This window comes from Primulina huaijiensis, chromosome 5 (assembly GCF_012295235.1).
Source record: "Primulina huaijiensis isolate GDHJ02 chromosome 5, ASM1229523v2, whole genome shotgun sequence".
In the NCBI taxonomy this organism is placed as follows: Eukaryota; Viridiplantae; Streptophyta; class Magnoliopsida; order Lamiales; family Gesneriaceae; genus Primulina; species Primulina huaijiensis.
This window is the reverse complement of record NC_133310.1, coordinates 5,427,327-5,448,932: the sequence shown is the minus strand read 5'-3', so window position 1 is coordinate 5,448,932 and position 21,606 is coordinate 5,427,327. Positions and strand designations below refer to the sequence as shown.

Genomic DNA, 21,606 nt, shown 5'->3' with positions numbered 1-21,606 from the left:
TATAAAATTGCAAAGTTTGTTTCATGTGATTACATCATTGCACCACGTTTTCATTGGTTCCAGGAAGCAACGTTTGAGATTCATGACTGGAAATCGTACAAATAAAAATAATTTTTTTTTAATGGCTACATGTGATCCACGATAAGAGTTTCATTTGTTTAATATCAAAGGATAGCTTGTCAATAATATGGACAATGAGAGATTGTTATCATGTATAAAAAAAATTTCATCTTGAATCTTAAATATTAAGGTTGGCTTTGTGTCCAATTTAATTTTGCTCTCTTCTTATAGATATGACAAGAATTAAACACACTCTTAGTATCCTTCGGGGAGAAGCTAAAGTTCAAAGAGCTCCAGAACGAATAGCAAAGTATCACATGTTTAAACATTATAAAATGGATCCCATACACACCTTGCTTCAACATATTAAAGTTAAGGATAGTAAACGTTTATATCTTATGCATTTGGGTCATCACTTTGAACATGATATAATAGTTGGACTATTAAGAGATTCTCTAACTAGACATTGGAAGAGCATAATCGATGATTTGCTTAACCAAAGGGGATCAATGATCTGCCTTGATGAGTTGAAGTCATCATTGATTAAGAGATGGGAGAAAGAAGTTGAACTTGAGATGAAGAAGACATTATCTTTACAGATAAATTCTGGAGTTCGTCTTTTGAAGTTCGCTCCATCAGATAGGCTCTCGAAGGGAATGACCAAAATGATATCCCACATGTGTAAAAATAAAACGAAATTAGATTTTCCTTAGGAAGATGACTTGTTATTATATATGTTTATTTATTTCATTTTTTTTATGTGAGCATGTTATGTGACATATGTAATGTAGTATGTGTTTTATCTATGTTTAAATAGAAGCATGTATTGTAAACTTTGATGTTAGTTTATTTTAATACATGTTTATCTACATATGTTTATTTTGAATTTATTGAGATATCTCAAATTAAGTGGGAGTTTTTAGGTTGGGATTCTCACCTAAAATCAATTGATATTTTTTTGTTACTTAGAAATTAAATTTATAATGATGCAACATTAGGATTGTAGATGATGATTAGGAACTTAGTGAACTTTCGAGTCTATGCCTTATGTTAAATCATTATAGATGCTAATTTTAAGTACAAAACTAAAGTGTACATTTAATGAGCATTAACATGTGTTATCACCTCTAAAATAAACAGACCATGTCATCAAAATCTATCATTGCTGATCTCAACAAGGATGACAAACTGAATGGTGACAACTATGATACTTGGCGCCATAAGATTGGGTATGTGCTTGATGAGCAAGATGCCTTAGAAGGTATCAACCAAGTCATGCAGGATCCCGATGTGGGTAACACTGCTCAGCAGAGGAGAGACCAGGAAGCTTATCAGGCATGGAAAAAGAAAGATTCCACTGCTCGTGCTATACTGGTTAGTTCTGTGATTGATGATCTCATCCATGAATGTGAACAGCATCTCACTGCTCATGACATTTGGGTGTACCTGAGAGAGAAATATGAAGGTACTACTGTCAATCATCTGAGGCAATTGACTATCAAGTTTGACACTTACAAGAAAAAGGTTGATCACAGCATCAAACAACATTTGAAAACTATGTCAAATATGATACGTGAATTGACTTCAGCTGGTCATATCCTCTCTGATGAGCAACAAGTTCAAGCTTTGATCTGACCTCTTCCTGAAAAGTGGGAGCATCTGAAAGTTAATCTGACTCACAATGATAGCATTAAGTTTCTCTGATGCTGCTCACCATGTTGAACTTGAGGATGAGCGGCTTGGTGCTGCTAAGTCCATAGAAAGTGCTTTTGTGGTTGAATCTAGTTCCAAGAAAGCTTCGGGCTTTAAACGCTTTAAGAATTGGAAGAAAAACAGGAAAGGGAAGAATGTTGTGGAAGGGTCTAAGAAAAACAACTTCAAGCCAAACCAAAAGAACAAGCGTAAGAGGTTTGGGAAGAAGGAAGATAAGAGCAAAATGAAGTGCTTCAATTGCCAAGCATTTGGTCATTTCGCTCGTGAGTGCCCTGAGCCTAAAAAGGTAGCACTTAACGCTTTTTTGAGTACTATATGTGTCTCTAGTACTGTTTTACTAACTGAATCTTATCCTGTGTGGATTGTAGACTCAGGAGCAACAGACCATGTAACTAGATATCGTGAAGCGATTGTAGATTTTCGTCGAGTTCCTTGTGGCACGAGATGGATATATGTAGGAAATAATGCGAAAGTTGAATTCAAAGGCATCGGTACTTCCAAACTAGAGTTGCATGGTGGCCGAACTCTTATCTTACTTGATGTCCTCTATGCACCAGAGATTCGACGAAATCTAATATCTGTTATTGTTCTTCTAGGACTAGGATTCAGTTTGAACTTTAGTAGTGATCTTGTTCGTATTTACTATAGCAATATGTATTATGGTTGTGGACATCTTAGGAATGGTTTTATCGTGTTGGATTGTGACAGACAAATGTTTAACTATTATGTTGATCGTTGTGTTTCGTTAAATATTTGTTCATCTAGTAATGCAAATGTGGATGCTTACACTTGGGATGCTAGACTAGGTCACATTGGAAAAGACATGATGAATCGACTAATCAAAGCAGAACTTTTAGGTTCTCTGTCTAAACTTGATTTGTTGGATTGTGAACACTGTCTTGCTAGTAAAATGACACGAAAACCATTTGGAAAAGCAATTAGGGCATAATTTCTATTGCAATTGATTCATTCAGACATATGTGGTCCAATGAATGTGAAGGCTAGACATGGAGCTTCTTACTTCATTACATTTATATATTATTTCACTCGTTATGGTCATGTCTATTTGATTTCACATAAGTCTGAAGCATTGAAATGTTTTAGACGTTATGCAAATGAAGTAGAAAATCAAATGGATAAGACAATAAAAGCCTTGAGAACTGACAGAGGCCGTGAATATTTGTCTGATCAATTCAAGGATCTATGTAATGAAAAGGGAATAGTTAGACAATTAACCATTCCTTACACACCTCAGCAAAATGGTGTTGCTGAAAGAAGGAATAGAACATTGTTAGACATGACAAGGTCCATGATGGCGCAAGCTAATTTGCATATTTCTTTTTGGGGAAATGCTTTATTAACTGCGGCCTATATACTAAACAAGGTGCCTTCAAAGTCAGTTCCTTCCACGCCATATGAACTATGGACTGGTAGAAAACCAGACCTAAGTAACCTTATACCTTGGGGATCAGCTGCATATATTTATGACACAACAAGTAAATATGGAAAGTTGGGTCCTCGAGAAAAGAAATGTATTTTTGTCAGATACTCTGAGCATTCTAAGGGTTACGTGTTCATTGGTGAAAAAGAAGATGGAAGCATCACTGAGATTGAATCACGAAAATGTAAAATTTCTTGAAAATGACTTTCCTAAGAAAGGTGAAATCAAGGAGAATGAACCTTTATTTGGATTATCTAATTCAGATAATGAGTTGTTGCCAAATGAATCATCAAAAGTTCAAGTAGATGAGTTGTTGTTTGATTCCAACTGGAGAAATCCTGATAAAAATGATTCATTTGATCCGAGTGGGATTAATTCAAATGGGAACAATCATTATCACAATGGTTCATGTGATCCTAGTGGAAGCAATCTTGATCATTTTGATCCATCTGATCCCCAACTTCGAACGAGTAATAGGAAAGGTATGCTCAAACGTCAATATGAGATTGAAGGACATGCTTATGTAATATCTACAATAGATGATGAAGAGCCTAAAAATATAGGTGAGGCTCTATCTTGTCCTTCAAGTGACAAATGGATGAATGCAATGGAAGAAGAAATGGATTCAATGAAATCAAACCAAGTTTGGGAACTAGTTGAACTTCCAAAGGGACGTAAAGCTATTGGGAACAAATGGGTTCTCAAAATTAAGCGAAAGTCTGCTGGAACTATAGAGAGGTATAAGGCTCGACTAGTGGCAAAAGGTTATACTCAACAAGAGGGTATTGATTACGAAGAAACCTTTTCACCAGTAGTGAGATTGACTGCTATTCGTTTATTATTGGCCATAGTTGCTAATTTTGATTTAGAATTATATCAAATGGATGTAAAGACTGCTTTCTTCAATGGAGAACTTGAGGAAGAAATATACATGAAACAACCAGTAGGTTTCATTGTTAAAGGTCAAGAAAAAAATGTTTGTAGATTGAATAGATCAATTTATGACCTTAAGCAGTCTTCTAGACAATGGTATTTGAGATTTCACAGAGCAATAATCTCATATGACTTCATTATGATAGATGAAGACCATTATGTATATGTGAAAAGATCAAATAAAAGGTTTGTAATTCTATCTCTTTATGTCGATGACATATTGTTAGCTGGGAATGACAAGGAGTATATAGAAACCATTAAGAAATGGTTGTCCTCAAATTTTGAAATGAAGAATATGGGTGAGGCAGATTACATTCTAGGTGTTAAAAATCACAGAGATCGTTCTAAGAGACTTCTTGCACTGTCTCAAGAATCTTACATTAAAAAGATTCTAGAACGATTTAGAATGTCCAATTTCAAACCCATTGATACTCCTGTGGCCAAAGGTGAAAGCTTAAGTCGTGAAATGTGCCCAAACACTTCTGAAGAAATCCTTGAGATGTCTAAAGTACCATATTCTAGTGCAGTTGGGAGTTTGATGTGTGCAATGATGTGTACACGTCCCGATATTTGTTATGTCGTGGGTCTGGTCAGCAGGTATCAATCTAATCCAGGAAGAAGACACTGGAGTGTAGTTAAAAGGATTCTAAAATACCTGAAAGGCACTACAGATTACTTCCTTTGTTATCAAGGAAAAGATTTAACACTAAAAGGATACACAGATGCTGATTGGGGTGGTGATTTAGATGAGCGTAAATCAACTTCTGGTTATGATTTCTTGCTAAATAATGGATGCATCTCTTGGAGAAGCAAGAAACAAACTCGTGTATCACTATCCACAATGGAAGCAGAATTTGTGGCATGTACTTCTGCAGTGCAAGAAAGCGTTTGGTTGAAGAGATTCCTATGTCATTTGGGTATCATAAGAAATCCAGTGGGAGCTTTAACGATTTATTCACTACAACAAAAATGGCTTTTCGCAGCGCGCAAATTCGTTTTCCGCAGCGCACATTGCACGCTGCAAAGTTCAAAGCTGTTGAAAGTTTAAGATTATCCGCGGCGTACATGTGCGCGCTGTTAATCTTATTATCCGCGGCGTGCACATGCACGCCGTTAATACTATTATCTGCAGCGTGCAATGTACGCTGTTAATAATTATTGCAAAATCTAATTTTAGCGACGGTTTTAAAATTCCGTCGCTACTAGCGACGGTTTATAACCGTCGCTAAATTTATAGGCGACAGTTTTTAAACGGTCGCTAAGTTTAGCGACGGTTTTAAAACTGTCGATACATTTAGCGACGGAATTTCATAATCCGTCGCTAATCTTTTCGTTAAAATAAAAAAAAATTACTTTTATAATTTAATAAAATTTTTAAAAAAACTTACAATCTAATAACAATACTCGTGATTTTTAATAATATTTACAAAGTAAGTAAAAATCGAAACAAAAAAGTACACTAAATCGAAACTAAAATCTTAAAATCGTGAGAAAAATTCTGAGTGTTGTGAAGAAATGGGAAGGAAATGCGGATATTTATAGACTATTAGCGACGTTTGTATTTAAACCGTCGCTACTAGCGACGGTTTTATAATAAACCGTCGCCGATGTAAAACCTTGCGACGGGTATAAGAAAACCGTCGCTAAATATAGCGACGATTAATGCTTAATTGTCGCTAAATTTCGCGACGGTTATTTTAAACCGTTGCTAGTTTTAAATCGGCGACGGTGTATTTAAAACCGTCGCCAATAGCGACGGTATAAAAACAACCGTCGCTAAATTTAAATCGGCGACGGTTAAATAAACCGTCGCTAAATGATGGCGCACCCATTTTCCACGGCGTGCTTATATATGCACGCCGTTAAAAAAAATTTATTTTTTTTAAAAAAAATGATTTACTATTAACAGCGCACATAAACATGCACGCCGTTAATAATATTATTAACAGCGTGCCTTTATTGTGCGCTGCGAAAATTGCATAAGTTATTAACAGCTCACATATAACTGCACGCTGCGGATATTACTATCCGCAGCGTGCTTTTAATGCACGCTGTTAATACTGTCAAGTGCAATAATATTAACAGCGCACATATGGATGCACGCCGTTAAAAGTAATATTCGCAGCGTGCTTTTAATGCACGCTGTTGATGACGTGCTGCGGAAAATCATTTTTCTTGTAGTGATTGTGATAGTCAATCGGCAATTGCTTACACAAAAGACCCCAAATACCATGGAAAAACCAAACACATTGACACGAAGTACAACTTTATCAGATATATAGTTGAAAAGAAAGAAGTGATTTTGAAATACATTCCTACACGCATGATGGTGGCTGATCTGTTTACTAAGCCAATACCAAGAGACATATTTATAGATCATATTAGATCTCTTGGACTACGTAAGATATGATTGTAACTAAACACATGTATTTAAGACAATGTACTCATTATTATAATGATGTTTTCATTATGTGTAATGTGTACACTTTATGAATTACTAATCTGAAAATTGAACGTATGTCTGACAAGTTGAGATTGGCTCTCTCACACGAGCAATCACCTCTGGTGCTGAGAAACATGCAGAGATGAGACGATATTGGTTTTGTTGAGAACAAATCCATACATATGTTGCCTTGGTATATATTACCAAGATGATATTACTTATTTAGATTTTATTGTAATCGAAATGGATTTTCCCACAATCCATTTAACTTGTCTTATAGCCAGATTAGAGTTTTCTTTATATTGATACATGTTGGAGGATAAGTAAAAAATAAACTCAATTTGAGTGTTGAGATGCACTTGAACTAAGATCTGTACGATGTGAATATTTTTTGTGACATACATTTTAAAGAGGAAGAAACACATCGTAGCACGTGTTTCATACCGCGTGTGCTGAAGTGACCATTTGGATAATGATTATTCGAGTCCCAGATCATTGTGTGAGATCCATAGGTTTATAAATAAACCTAAACTTATACCCTTAAGACTTTCAACTGTTTCTTTAATTTTATTTTAGTGATGCTACTTTAGCATGATACCAATAGCTATGAACGATTCGGTGATGAGGTACATGTCTAAGAAAGCAGCTAAAATAAAGATCGAAAGATTCTAGTGGGAGAGGAAGATTTATTTTGACACTTATTTTGTATTCACAAGCCGCCTAATTATGTTTAACTTAGTTGTTAGAACATAATTGTGAATACATACAGATATGAATAATTTTGAATCAAGTATGCTCTTTTATTTTATTTTGGGACAAGAGATACGTTGATTAGTGTAATAAAATAAATCTGAGGTATAACGAGTAAAAAGTCCTCATAAATATTTTTTGAATTGAGCTGCTATATATCCTTAACCGTGTATGGCTCTGAGATCTTATTTAATATGCTCGTTGGTCACACGATCCATTTGCTTGTATGAAATTGGTGATATATGATTGTGATAAATCTAGGAAAGATGTCTAGCCCTCATGTGCGAGTGGGAGATGTAAGAATTTATATATATATGGTTTAATGGTAATGGGTCGCCCATGAGGGCCGACCCGACCCGACCCAAACAATTCAAATTGGTAATTTGAATTTATGGAGGGAGTGGTTATTTTTCTAAATAACTTCCCTAATCCTACTCCAAAACAATGATTATGATATACAAATTATGGGGGGCCGAGACTTGTTCTTCAAAAATATCGCAACAAACATATCACTATTATTAAGCATTTGGATTGTGCATAATTGATTCCTTTCCGTTCGTGATCGGCATCAGACCATCGAAGTGTATTAATATCATCGAAAAAGATTAGTAAATCAACTACAAAGATCCTAAATCAAAATATGAATTTATTCGATAATCATATGTGAGATTCGAGTGTATGATTTCCGTCACAAACCCACCCAACTCATTTTGAAAGAAAAATATGAGGGTCAAGGATGAGAGCCCTACCCATTAGCCCAAGTCCCTAACCTTCTGTTTTCTTCCGCCTTCACTCGACAACAATACAATGAACTTAATGAACTGCTGGACGAAAGAGGAACTGGTCGAAGCACTTTCATAAATAGTCCAACTACTCGAAGATACATAGCTTGCCAAATTTCGAAGTATTAATTCGCACGGTAAGTTTTTTTCCTTAGATTTGCTACATCAATTTAGTCAAATATGAAACCTTTATCCAAGGGTCTTAAGAAGGCTGAGCCATGGTCCTAGATAAGTCACACGAAGGCTGCTTCGAAGGCAAGGGGGCTGCGGCATGAGGGAAGTCGCGCATGGCTTGTTAGTGCATGGGTGAAGGGTTGGTCACTCATGGGGGGTTAGCTTTTGTCCAATAGCTTGTTGGGGCGTCGGTTAGGGTCCTAGGGTCGATGGTTAGGGACTGGACACTCTGGTTAGTGCTGGAGCCGAGGCATACTATGGACTCAAACCGCATAGTACTAGGACTCTTTGTGCAGAAAGTTTCAGTAGATATCCTAGGGTGTTCAAGGGTTCTAATTGGCTTAGTTTGGGTTGAAAAAGGTTTAGTTATGTGTTAGGAAGCTTTGGTTCAAGTTTGGTAAAGTTAAGTTAAGTTTCGAGTCCATACGAATCAAAACTTAGATGTACATTTAAGTTTAAGAAACGAATTGGAAAATTAGTCGAGAAGCTTAAGTTTACGTTTAAAAAATATTTATGGGTGGATTTTAAGGTATCATGTTAAGTTTGGATGGATTTGGGTCGTCGTTTCAAGGTCTAAGGATAAATTGAGAAAGTTAGGGTTTCAGGGGCAAAACGGTTATTTTACACCCGAAAAATGTTAGACGTCCTGGCAGTGCCCTGAATACTGTTAATAATATTAAAATTTTTATTTCAAATGTTTATGAAATTTAATGATGAAACATTAATGCTAAAAGATGTGTTGCATGCTTGGTTTCGAAAAGAAAATTGATATGTATATGCATGAATTTTTATAAGTGATGGAATTACGGTAAGTTGAAGAAGGTGAATTAATTGTGACTAATACGATGATACGATGATACGATGATATGATTGGGGATATCATCAGGAAAAAGACCACAGAGGGAGCCCGACGATCGTATTCCCATCAAAAGGATATGATGATATGTAAGGCCAAGGCTCAGTTGACGGATGAGAGTGTCGCTGATGTCCCCGCCGCCCAGTACTAAGGTTACACGTAGATGAATCAATCGACTTTCAGCTGATATGAAAGTCACAATTAACGATCTGAATTCAATAAAAGGAAAACCTATACATATATGATGAAAAGAGAAATGTATATGATAAAAAGAAAAATGTTTAAGTTATGCATGTTCACGAAAAGTTATTTTAAGTAAAAGTATTTTCACTGTTGCATGTGGATGTATATGTATTACTTGTTATCATTGTTAAGGTTTGCTGAGTCAATAGACTCACTAGGTGTGATTGATATAGGTAAGCATGAATATGATGGTGGTCTTGATGGTTGAACTTGCTAGGCTGAACGTGCACACAACCCGAGGACCGTCGCTAGTTTTCCACAATTAAAACCAATTTTATGATTTAAGTTTACTTTAAAGATTTCTCCACTTTTATATGTTTTTGAGAGATTTGAGAGGATCAAAGAGTTTATACTATATTTTGAAAAATACTAAGTTATGTTTGGTTGTTGATTTATGACTTTATGTTTGAATGCTTACTTATGACTTTTTAAATATTTGGTTTGTAAGTTTTATTTTAAATGATGTCAAAATAATATGTATATGCGGCCGAGAGTAGTATAGGAAGGAAAAAAAATTCTAGGATATTTTAAAGAAAAACGAGAGTAGACGTTTCAGTTGGTATCAGAGCCGACGTTCCTGCAAAGGGTTGTTCCACGCCATTTCCGGAAAGCTAAATCGTCAAGCCTCAAGTCAGTAAGTTTAAATATTTTTAATGTTATCACCTGCATGTTTACATGGTCTATACGTTTAAGCTACATGTGTAAACACTTTTTGAAGTTAAATGGTATTTATATTTAAGTTTGCATGATAAATGATTTTTACGATTAAACCTGCATGGTTGCATGATTTTTTTTTTGGTAGAAGACTATATGCTTTAGAATTTTTATGCAAGTTACGATATGAAATAAGAAATTATATGATTTTCATGCATGCTGGCTTTTTGGTGTAAGTAGACATGTTTAAGAATTTGGTTAATGGGCGTTAGGGAAGGTTGAAAATGATTTGACTATATGGATTTTAGGACTTTAGTACTTATGTTCTATTTTTTGGACCATAAGTTAATAATGAAGATTTTACATGCTTTTGGGAGATGTAAATTTTCTAAGAAAATACTGATGGTTCGTGGTTACTAATTGAGTTAGTCTTTGAGAATTATGTATAAGGAATAATGATTCGAATACTGAAACGTCTTTAGAACTATAAAAATGTATAATTTGGGATTTTAGGTTCTGATGGAAAGGGAAGATTGGTTATGAGAATTTATTTTGGGTTTTATAAGCTTAAAATTATTGAACTTCATGTTATGGGAAACCTATAGAATGAAATTAAGAATGCTAAGAACTTATGAGTTAGTTGTAGAATTTTCGAAATTTAGGACCAATTGGATAATCTTCGAGGAAAGTAGGAATTTATTTTTCAATTGTTAAGAATTTGAGGGCATGTATGGCATTTTTCGGAAACTTAGGGGCCAAATTGCAAAATTCGAAAACTTAGAGAGCCTAATTGTACTTGGCCGAGGTTTTAAGGACTAATCCAAAATACTTAAAAGTCCAGGGACTGAATTTGCGATAACCGAAATTTCTAGGGTAAAATCTGGAATTTTCGAAAATTCAGGACTAAGTTGCAAATTTTAAAAATTCTAGGGACTATTTGTAAATCTTAGGTAAATAGGTGTTGTTTTCGCAATTTCTGGAATTCTAGGGGTGAAAAAAATAATTTCTGAAATTTTAGGTGCCAAATTGATGGAATGTGAAATTCATGAGCTATGATACAAATCGTCGGAACTATTGAGACTAAATGGTAAGAATTCGAAATCTTAGGGGATGGAAACACAATTTTCGAAAATTATGTATGGTGAAATGGTGAATTTTCGATGAATATTAGGGCCAATTATTAAATTTTGAGGATTTAGTAATGGAGGGGTATTTAGAACCTCGAGATATCTTGGTTATAATACTGTAAGGAATGACAATCAAGGGAATTGTAGAATGAATCAATATTGGGTTTGAAAATCTAAGTGTTGGTGAAATAATGTTGTGGCAAATTAAAAATTTAGAGTGATGACAATTTATGGTAAAGTTGACCAATTAGTCAAGTTATAGTATTAGACTTTAAGTAAACATATTTTCGAGAACTTAGGGTTTGATTTACATGTATCATAATTTTTAGTTATGATCTTAAGAGTTAAAATTATACCCTTGTTAGAGTTAAATTTTTGAGGAAGTTGTGTATGATTGATGGTTAGGTTACATGGGAGACGTATGTAAGAAGTGAGATAGACATCTTGTCTTGGGGAAATTAAAAATATATGTTCTTAAAAGTCTAGTAATATCGTGATATTTGGAAGTAAGTGTATATGGTATACTCATAAAAATAAGTATATATGGCATACTCATAGAAATTTGGATGTTATGCTTAATAAAAATAAAGGCACTTGAGGAATTTTTAAAAGTCATTAAGAAACTTGGGATTTAGTGAAAATGTGTGTTGGAATTATATTATCTAAGACTATTTGGGCTATATAAGTTTGAATTACAAGTTTATGAGATATGTGTTTATATAAAAATTTTGGGAGAAATAAAAGCAAAAAGCAATCAGTTGTGTTCAACATAGGTTACCAGTTAACAAATATGAAGATTTTTATCGAGTAAGTAAATCTAAAATCTTGATATGTGGGTTCTAGAATTCTATGGACTATAAGTGAAGACAGATTATTAGAGCTAGTCTAGCATTAACATGGGATAACTTATTAAGTTTTATATGCTAATGTTAATTAAACATTAAGGATACGATAGAAAACGACATTCGTTCCAATGAGAAAAGTCCTAGTGTCTTAGGCCTCAACTAAATTGTAATTGGGAAGAAAATAGTTTAAGCATGTTATGGATGCTAGAAAGTGTTTTATATAGGTAGAAGATCGATATTTGATATTTGGTTTTATGGATTAACATTACTCGAAAGTTAAGATTTGCAACGATTTTATATTTGGGATGTACTTGTAAATAGTTAAGTTACGTTAATTGGTACTGTAAGATAAAGATTTGATTCAAAGATCTTAGACTAATATTATTATGGGGTTGAAATAAGTGCTAACTATTAAGTGTATTACTCAGGATAGAAGTCGATTAGTAAATTTTGGTGCTAAGATCTTTTAAGTTGAATTGTGTTAATGATAATATTTGGATTTAAAGCCTTATAATACCTTGAATTCAATAAATTTAAGAAAAGGTGCTTTTGGGATTTTAGTCTTGAAATATAAGAGGTTGATGAACATCTCGGGTACAGTATAAGGAAAATAAAATATGCTAAGTTTGGACCTCCATTTCTAATATTAGAAATTATGAGAAAAATCAATATTATAGGTTATAGTAAATAGAACCAAATCACCATAGGTCGTTTTAAGTCGTTATTCGCAAACGAGAATCTTGAAGACAAATTTAATTAGGATTGAGGAGACATAAAGACAGCCTAAAACTTAGTTTATCAGAGTAGCGCGACGAAAGCGTGGATTATTGGGATACTAGAATTAAAAGTCTAAACGTTTTGATTATCGACGATAAACGAATTTCGGGGACGAAATTCAATTTAAGGGAGGTAGATTGTAACGTCCCGAAAATTTGAAGGTCCACATGAATCACATGCATGCAAGATTATCAAATTTCTTATGTATTTTAATTAAATTGTTTTAATTGCATCTAGTAAATATGATAGATATGTTTACATGTTTAAAATATGGTTTTCAACTAGAATGTATAAAACTGTGTTTTGAAGGTTATTTGAGACGTGATCGATGAACGAAGACCGGGGACCATATGAGGAAAAATATATTTATTAAATAATTATTTTTAATTATTTAATATATGGTGTATGGAATGTGGTATTTTTGGAAACGGGGCGTTTTGAGGTGATTTTATACGTCGAGTCGTATTTTTAAACGGTATTCGATTTTCGACGAAAATATGTATGAACTTTTTGAGAATTCGGCTAATAGTTTCACAAAATTACTTAAACAAAATATTTTAAATATTTATCAATGGTCCTAATGGGCCTTTTATGTCATGTTAATGGGCCTAAGCTTGCACACATGTTTTAATTAACAAAAAATCCTAAAAACCTACCCCAAATCCCCCATAACTCACGCCCCACCCCTTAGAAACCTACTAGGACTCTTCCCCATCAGCCACATTCCACACACACGTCCAAGAGGCTGGTCTTGAAGGAAAAGAATTCAGCAAGCATCCCCCCTTCGCTCCGCCAACGTTTCTCACATCGCAAGTTGATTTTCGCGTGTAATATACGCAAAGGCGCGCCTTAAATTTCTTTCAAACATCTTGCACACCATATTATGTATATTTGATTATGTTTGCATGAGGAATATGATGTACATGTTTTATTTTCTTTTTTAAGGCTATACATGCATAAAACTGGAGTTTTCTCTTGTTTAAACTCTTCCTAATGATGCACAAAAGGGCTGCCATGGTATGAGAACTTGAAGGGATGTTTTTCCACATGTTTAAGGACCCTTAGGATCATGCTTGAAGGCTGGACAATATAGGAAAGGAATAAGAACGAAAATTCTATTTTTGGAGTCTAGGGTTTCGGCTAGGGCTTCCTAGGTGCATGCAGCTATTGGATAATGCTAGGTCACGTCCAAGGGTCTTAAGAGGGCTGAGCCATGATCCTAGATAGGTCACACGAAGGCTGGTTCGAAGGCAAGGGTGTTGCGGCATGAAGGAAATCGCGCATGGCTTGTTAGTGCACGGGTGAAGGGTTGGTCGCAAATGGGGGTTAGTTTTTGTCCAGTAGCTTGCTGGGAGGTTGGTTAGGGTCCTAGGTTAGGGCTGGAGCCGAGGCATACTATGACTCAAACCGCATAGCACTAGGACTCTTTGTGCAGAAAGTTTCAGTAGGTATCCTAGGGTGTTCAAGGGTTCTAATTGGCTTAGTTTGGGTTGAAAAAGGTTTAGTTATGTGTTAGGAAGCTTTGGTTCAAGTTTTGTAAAGTTTGGTCAAGTTTCGAGTTCATACGAGTCAAAACGGGGATACGTCTAAGTTTAAGAAACGAATTGAAAAATTAGTCGAGAAGCTTAAGTTTACGTTTAAGAAATATTTATGGGAGGATTTTAAGATGTCATGTTAAGTTTGGATGGATTTGGGTCGTTGTTTTAAGGTCTAAAAATAAATTTGGAAAGTTAGGGTTTCAAGGGCAAAATGGTCATTTTACACCTGAAAAATGTTAGACGTTCTGACAGTTCCCTGAATGCTGTTAATATTTTTAAAATGTTTATGAAATTTAATGATGAAACGTTAATGCTAAAAGACATGTTGCATGCTTGGTTTCGAAAGGAAAATTGATATGTATATGCATGAATTTTTATAAGTGATGGAAATACGATAAGTTGAATGAAGTGAATTAATTGTGAATAATACGATGACAAGATGATATGTAAGGTCAAAGCTCAATTGACGGGTGAGAGTGTCACTGATGTCTCCGCCGCCCAGTACTGTGGTTACACGTAGATGAATCCATTAACCTTCAGCTTATACGAAAGTCACAATTAACGATCCAAATTCAATAAAAGGAAAACGTATACATATATGATGAAAAAGAAAAATGTATATGATAAAAAGAAAAAATGTTTAAGTTATGCATGTACATGGAAGGTTATTTTAATTAAAAATATTTTCAATGTTGCATGTGGATGTATATATATTAATTGTTATAATGGTTAAGGTTTGCTGAGTCACTAGGCTCACTAGGTATGATTGATGCAGGTGAGCATGAATATGATAGAGGTTTTGATGGTTGAACTAGTTGGGCTGAAGGTGCATACAACCCGAGGACCGTCGCTAGTTTTCCGCAATTAAACCAAGTTTATTATTTAAGTTTACTTTAAATATTTCTCCACTTTCATATGATTTTCAGAGATTTTGAGAGAATCAAAGAGTTTATGATATATTTTGAAAAATGCTAAGTTAGGTTTGGTTGACGATTTACGACTTTATGTTTGAATGCTTACTTATGACTTTTTAAATATTTGGTTGGTAAGTTTTATTTTAAATGGTGTCAAAATATATTTTTATATTTATATATGTATATGCGGTCGAGAGTAGTATAGAAAGGGGAAAAGAATTTCTAGGATATTTTAAAGAAAAACGAGTAGTAGACGTTTCATAGCATATTCAGCAAGCATGGTTCGATCTGCTTCTTTGACTGTTTTGTTTTTTCTCACGACAAAACCATTTTGCTGAGATCATCTTGCAATGAAAACTCACGCTTGATTCCATTGTCATCCAAATAGGTTGCAAAGTGTATACTGGTAAACTCAGTTTCTCTATCACTCTTGATTATATCCACTAATGAGTTCTTTCATTTTGAAGACACTTTAAGATCTTGATAATTTGGGCGTCGTTCTAATCTTTAGAACTCATGAATATGACCCCCGTATATCTTGAGAAATCATCAATGATCATCAGACTATATTTCTTTCCTCTAAACTCACCACGAGTATTTAACCAAATAAGTCTATATGAAGAAGTTCCAAATATTGAGCGGTAACATTACGTCCTTTGTTTTTAAATGTTGATATAACTTGTTTTATAACTGACATACAGAAAAAACCTTATCTTTGGCAAAGTCCATCTTAGACAAACTAGAAACAAATTTTTGTTAACTCATACTGACAATATATTTGAAATCTAAGTAATTAAGTCATTTATGTCACAACTAGTTTTTATTACTATGCAAAGTAACAAAATATGTAGGGGCATCAACCGTGCATGTTTGTTTGTGAAACTGAACAGAATATCCCTTGTCACATGGTTGGCTTATACTAATCAAGATGAGAAAAAAATTTCAACTTATAAAGCATCTTTAATAATTACCTCATTATGGATAATATTATCATTATCCACAGTTAAAACAAGTCTAATTATTATCAGCTTGATCTATTTCACGATGAGAATTGAATTTAGATCGGTTCTTCATCATAAATTTGCTGAAATTTTTAACAAACAACGACATTGCATCATTGCTTATCTGATCAGAAGATTTCTTGTTGGAAAATTCTTCAACAGCGGTCGGAGTTAGATTTGTGGCGGCTAGAGGTTTGATGGGTTGTGGAATGGAAAGCTCCTCTTCTGTTTGAATCTCCAGCTTGAACTCATATGCTTTCAGGTTTATAAATAGCTCATGAAGCTCAAGTTTGTTGAGATCCTTGGACTCGCTCATAGCCACCGTCTTGCATCTCATTCTCTGGTCAATGCTCTCATCACCTTCAAGGCAAGTTCAGGTTAAAATTATCGTTATCAAGTGATGAAAGTTCAATAAAAATATTGCTAAACCTTTAATCAAACATATTAAAGTCTCACCGGGCTTCATTTTGCATTGTCAAATTTCGAATTGTCACAGCCAACTTGTTTTATTTCGTCAAATCATTTCCCTTGTAAATTTGGGTCATTTTCTCCAAGATTTATTTAGCGATTGAACATGTTATTGACGTAGGTATTGTAAAGAATGTCCTAGCCACATTGTCTACAGTTTTCTTTTTTTCCTCATAGGTCCACTTTGATCGATGTTTTTCAATCATTTGAGGTGCACCCTCTAATATGACTATTGTTGTGTTGACTTTGAATATCTTCATTGGACCGTCTGTAATGAAATACAACATGTCATCATCTCTTGTGGTTAGATGCGTCTGCATGCGTATTTTTCAATCGTCATATTCTTTCTTTGAGAACATACGGATCTAATTATAAGATGTCATTAAATCATTATGAATATATGAATATCAGAGTTCAAGAAAAACCTGCTATGATATCACTTATTAGGATCAGAACATAATTTCGAGAGAGTTAATAAGCTATTATAAAATTCCTTGAAAAACTAAGCTGGCTTTAACAGTTTGTAGCCATTAAAATCATTTCTTGAACGACTAGACTGAGATGGACCATTAAAAATAAATAAGTGCGAAAAAGTTCGGATAGACTAGTGATATTGTATATATTCAACCCAAGAAATAGTTGAAAAGACAACTAGAATAAGCAAGAAAACAAGATAAAGTATGTAAGTAAATGAGAATATTTTTTATGAATATTCGGAGATAAACACTCATCATCACCTTTTCTTCCACTGATAAAATTATCAACTAAAAGACATTGATTAGTACACTTTGTACAAATCCATTTTGACTAGGACTTATTACTCTCTAAATCGAAACTCTCAGTGATCAATCAGCAACTCTTGGTTGTTTAACAACCCTTGATTCAAAATAAACAATAACCTCCAATGGATAGATTTGAACTATTAGAGTTAGTTAGGGTAGCACAAAATGATTCTTGAAGATATGATATGGACAAATAGGATTATGCTAAATGAGCAGCTTGATATTTGAACAATTGTAAGTGCTCGAGATCTTGAATATTTTAAAAGCTCTGAAGCTTGTAAATCTTAAACTTAAGTATGCATTTATGTGCTTTTCAAAGATCATTTGCACGAATTCCCGACAGAATAATGCTTTTTTGCTTTTTGCGGCTTTATCTTTTTCAACTTTTAAAAGGTTGATTGAATTTTTGACATTTTAGGAAACTTTCATGTCAATCGGGATTTGGTAAGATACTATGCAATAGTACTTTAACTGATAGCATCGAACAACTTGAGTTGGAGTATCCACCTCGATCTGCTAAAGTCTGACCGGTTGTATTATGGTTAGATTTGTGCACTTCACTAATAACTTGGTCATATTATAAGACATGATCTTCAGATAATGTCTATAGCTCGAGATTCTAATTTTATGTTGAGCGGCTCGAGTTGATCATCAACTAAAAACCTGTAAATACATAGAAATGACATTTGGACCCTAAAACAGCTTGATGCTGTTATTGGTCATTACCAAAACTTAGGCTAAATCATATTCCAACACATGTTGATGTTAAACCAGTTTTTGTGTTACATACATATATATATACACACACATATATACATAAACAATGAAAAAATATGGTTTTGGAGGCGGCATTTTCTAGAATGACCTTCCACAAACTACCATAATGAATGTGGGCTTTCAAGTAAGTTAATTTTTAAAAACAGTCTTAAATTTTAAAAATGCACTTTAAAAAATATTTTTTTTATTTATTCTTCCTTTCAATCTGTTTTTACATAAACACAAAAAACATATTAAACTGTAACTGTACAATTCATGATTAAAATAAGTTTATTCACACATAATAAAGTAGAATAAGAAATTTAGACCAAAATTAATAGTAAAATAAAAGATAAGTTGACGTTTTAAAAATAAATAAATGATGAAGTAAGAATAATTCCTATTTTGCAATATGGTCATGAGATAGTTAATTCAGAGTCAAAGTTTCTTTTTCTTATTTTTTATTTTTTAAATATAAACTATACTAAAAATATATACAATTTAATAAAAAAAATTAACAAAAATAAAAATAATGATGAAATTATTATTATTATTATTGTCGTAATGTAATGAATTTACTTTTTTTATATTATATTTACCAAAAATGACATTAATTCGTAGTGAACATCCATAATTTAATTAATGTACTATTACTGATATAAATAAACATTTATCAGTGACATTAAATTGAAAAATCATCTCATGAAAAATATTTATGACTTTAATAATTATAGTAAATTTATCATTTTTATGATTGTTATAAAATTTTACACGTCAAACTAAAAAGTAAATTAAGATAGAGAAAACGGTAGAATATGGGAATATTGGGATTTTTAATTAGTGTAAGACTATATTTAAAAATTTAAGTAAGTAAAGCTATTTTTTTTAAAGAAATTTTAAATGGGTTAGTACAACTAAATTTCCATTGGTGGGAACAATATTATTATTTTTTCCATGAGTATGTCTCATGTGAGACAGTCTCACGAATCTTTATCTATGAGACGAGTCAACCCTACTGATATCACAATAAAAAGTAATACTCTTAGCATAAAAAGTAATTTTTTTCATTGATGACTCAAATAAGAGATTCGTCTCACAAAATACAACCCGTGAGATTGTCTCATACAATATTATTATTTTTTCCATATACTTTTGACTTATTGGATTGAGGGTTAAGGTATGTTTGTAGGGTAGTTGGTGTGAATTATAAAACGTGTTATAACCTACAAGAGAGTCATGTAGCTGCCCTATGGAGTAGAGCGGCAAAGTTTCCCAAAATCCTGATCTATTTTGATTCAATTTTAATTTCCGTCCGAAAATAGCTCGATCTACATTGGAATTTTTCCCATCTCCAGGGGCGTAGCTGGAATTTTGTATCTAAAGAATTGAATATTATGTTAAAAATTCATTAATAAAAATTGACGTGTCAAGATATATATATATATGAGTAGGTGTATTTATATCTTGACACGTCAATTTTTATTAATAAAGAATTGAATATTATGTTAAAAATTCATTAATAAAAATTATTAATAAAAATTGACGTGTAAAGATATATATATATGTGAGTAGGTGTATTTATATCTTGACACGGAACATCAGTATGATAAAATTGATGATATCGACATAATAAATTTAAGTTTTTTATATAACATTATATTAAAAATAAAAAACAAAATATATATATATATTTTGTTTTTTATTTTTAATATAATGTTATATAAAAAACTTAAATTTATTATGTTGATATCATCAATTTTATCATACTGAGATTTAAATAGAGTGGATTAATTAATAATTTAATAATTACTTTTTTTAAGAAAAACTTGTGTGAATAAATAATTTGCATTTACAGATAAGTTAAAATAATATCTTAGTGTTGCACGATTTGGATACCCGCAAATGTACGGTGTCAATTTTTAGTATTGAATTGAGTACGAATATCTTTCCGACAAAGAGTGAATATTTAAAATTATATTAAGTACCGTAATTATAATAGTCTCAGTTTTAGTACGGATATAATTTCCGCCAGTGTACGATGTCAAGTTTTAGTAATGGATTGCATAGAAAACGTGTGATTGCACGAGTCTTTTTGTTCTATGCATGCATCTTCTTCGGGCCGCGCAGCTGCGCGCCTCTTCCTGTGTTGTGCTGATTCATCGTGTATTCGTGTGCACATCTGTTCTATACATGCATCTTCTTCAGTCCGCGCGGCTGTACGACAACGCACTTCTTCCTGAGGTACATTGCTTCATTGTGTGTGTATAGCTGCGCGAGGAAACCGCACGGCTGCGTGCTATGTTCTGCTTCATCTCAGGAGATTGGGTGCGCGGTTGTGCAAGGATATAGCATAGCTGCGCGCTTCTTGTTGTCATGCACCTTCATTCTTACAGCTTGGACTTGGTTTTCTTTCCTCGGCTCGTTGTTTCCATTCTATTTCACTTCCTTTCGGTCGTAAGTTATGTGCTACGTCTTGATTCCTACAAACGACATAACTACTACAAAAACGGATAAATCTACTCAACAACTAGCCTAATACATGTTAAATCTTAGGATAATTTAAGTGCAAAAAGCTGTTACGATGACGCTTGTCTTGGAATTGTTTCTATAAACGGAGAAGTTCAATATGCACATGTCTACTAAAATGCGTCTCAAAAGTCAATAAGAGGCCATCTAAAGATTCCTTACTCAGCTCAGTCTTAATGAAATAAATTTTATCTTCTCTGTTTTTGGAAACAAATCCCAAAGATCTACATCATTTGTCAAAATTTCATCTTATGACAAACCTCTAACCTTTTTGCTCTTCGTTTTTAGCATATATGCGTTTTTCTAATCCAGACATATATCGAATGAGTAATGACTATGGAACTTCTCATCTTAATCGGACCTTGGCTTCAATTACAAGACGAATATCTTCTGAAATTTTTTTTGCATAAGCATTCTCAATCTTTCACACCTATCTTCATAATTTTTTTTGCAGAAGATGTTTAGAAATATAAGGAAAATATTTACAATTTTTTGAGAAGAAAGAAGTGTTTTTTATTTTTGTAGCAGCTATTGTAGGAACCTGATTTAATAGATTGTAATTATCTGTTACTTAATCGAGAAAATAAAAAAAAAATTCAAGGAAACCTAAAAAAAATAAAAAAAATTAAATATAACACAAAAATAAAAATTAAGGATTGGAAAGTGGAATAAATTCTGGTTAAAAGATCTCATTTTCTAAAAAAAGTTTAAGTCTTTGTCCATTTGTTTTAAAAGCATCACAATTTCTTAGATTTTCAACGTCCAAAGCTTCTAAAGGGGTACACATGTTTTATAACATATGATCATATCCACCTCGATCGTA

General features: G+C 33.3%; 1 protein-coding gene across 1 annotated transcript; it reads left to right on the top strand.

The window, feature by feature from the left end:
- The first annotated feature begins 1,203 nt into the window (after positions 1-1,203).
- Positions 1,204-1,695, top strand: LOC140977478 (uncharacterized). Its single transcript, XM_073442214.1, has one exon. It carries the CDS (start codon positions 1,204-1,206, stop codon positions 1,693-1,695), a length of 492 nt encoding a protein of 163 aa, XP_073298315.1.
- Positions 1,696-21,606: the final 19,911 nt, after the last annotated feature.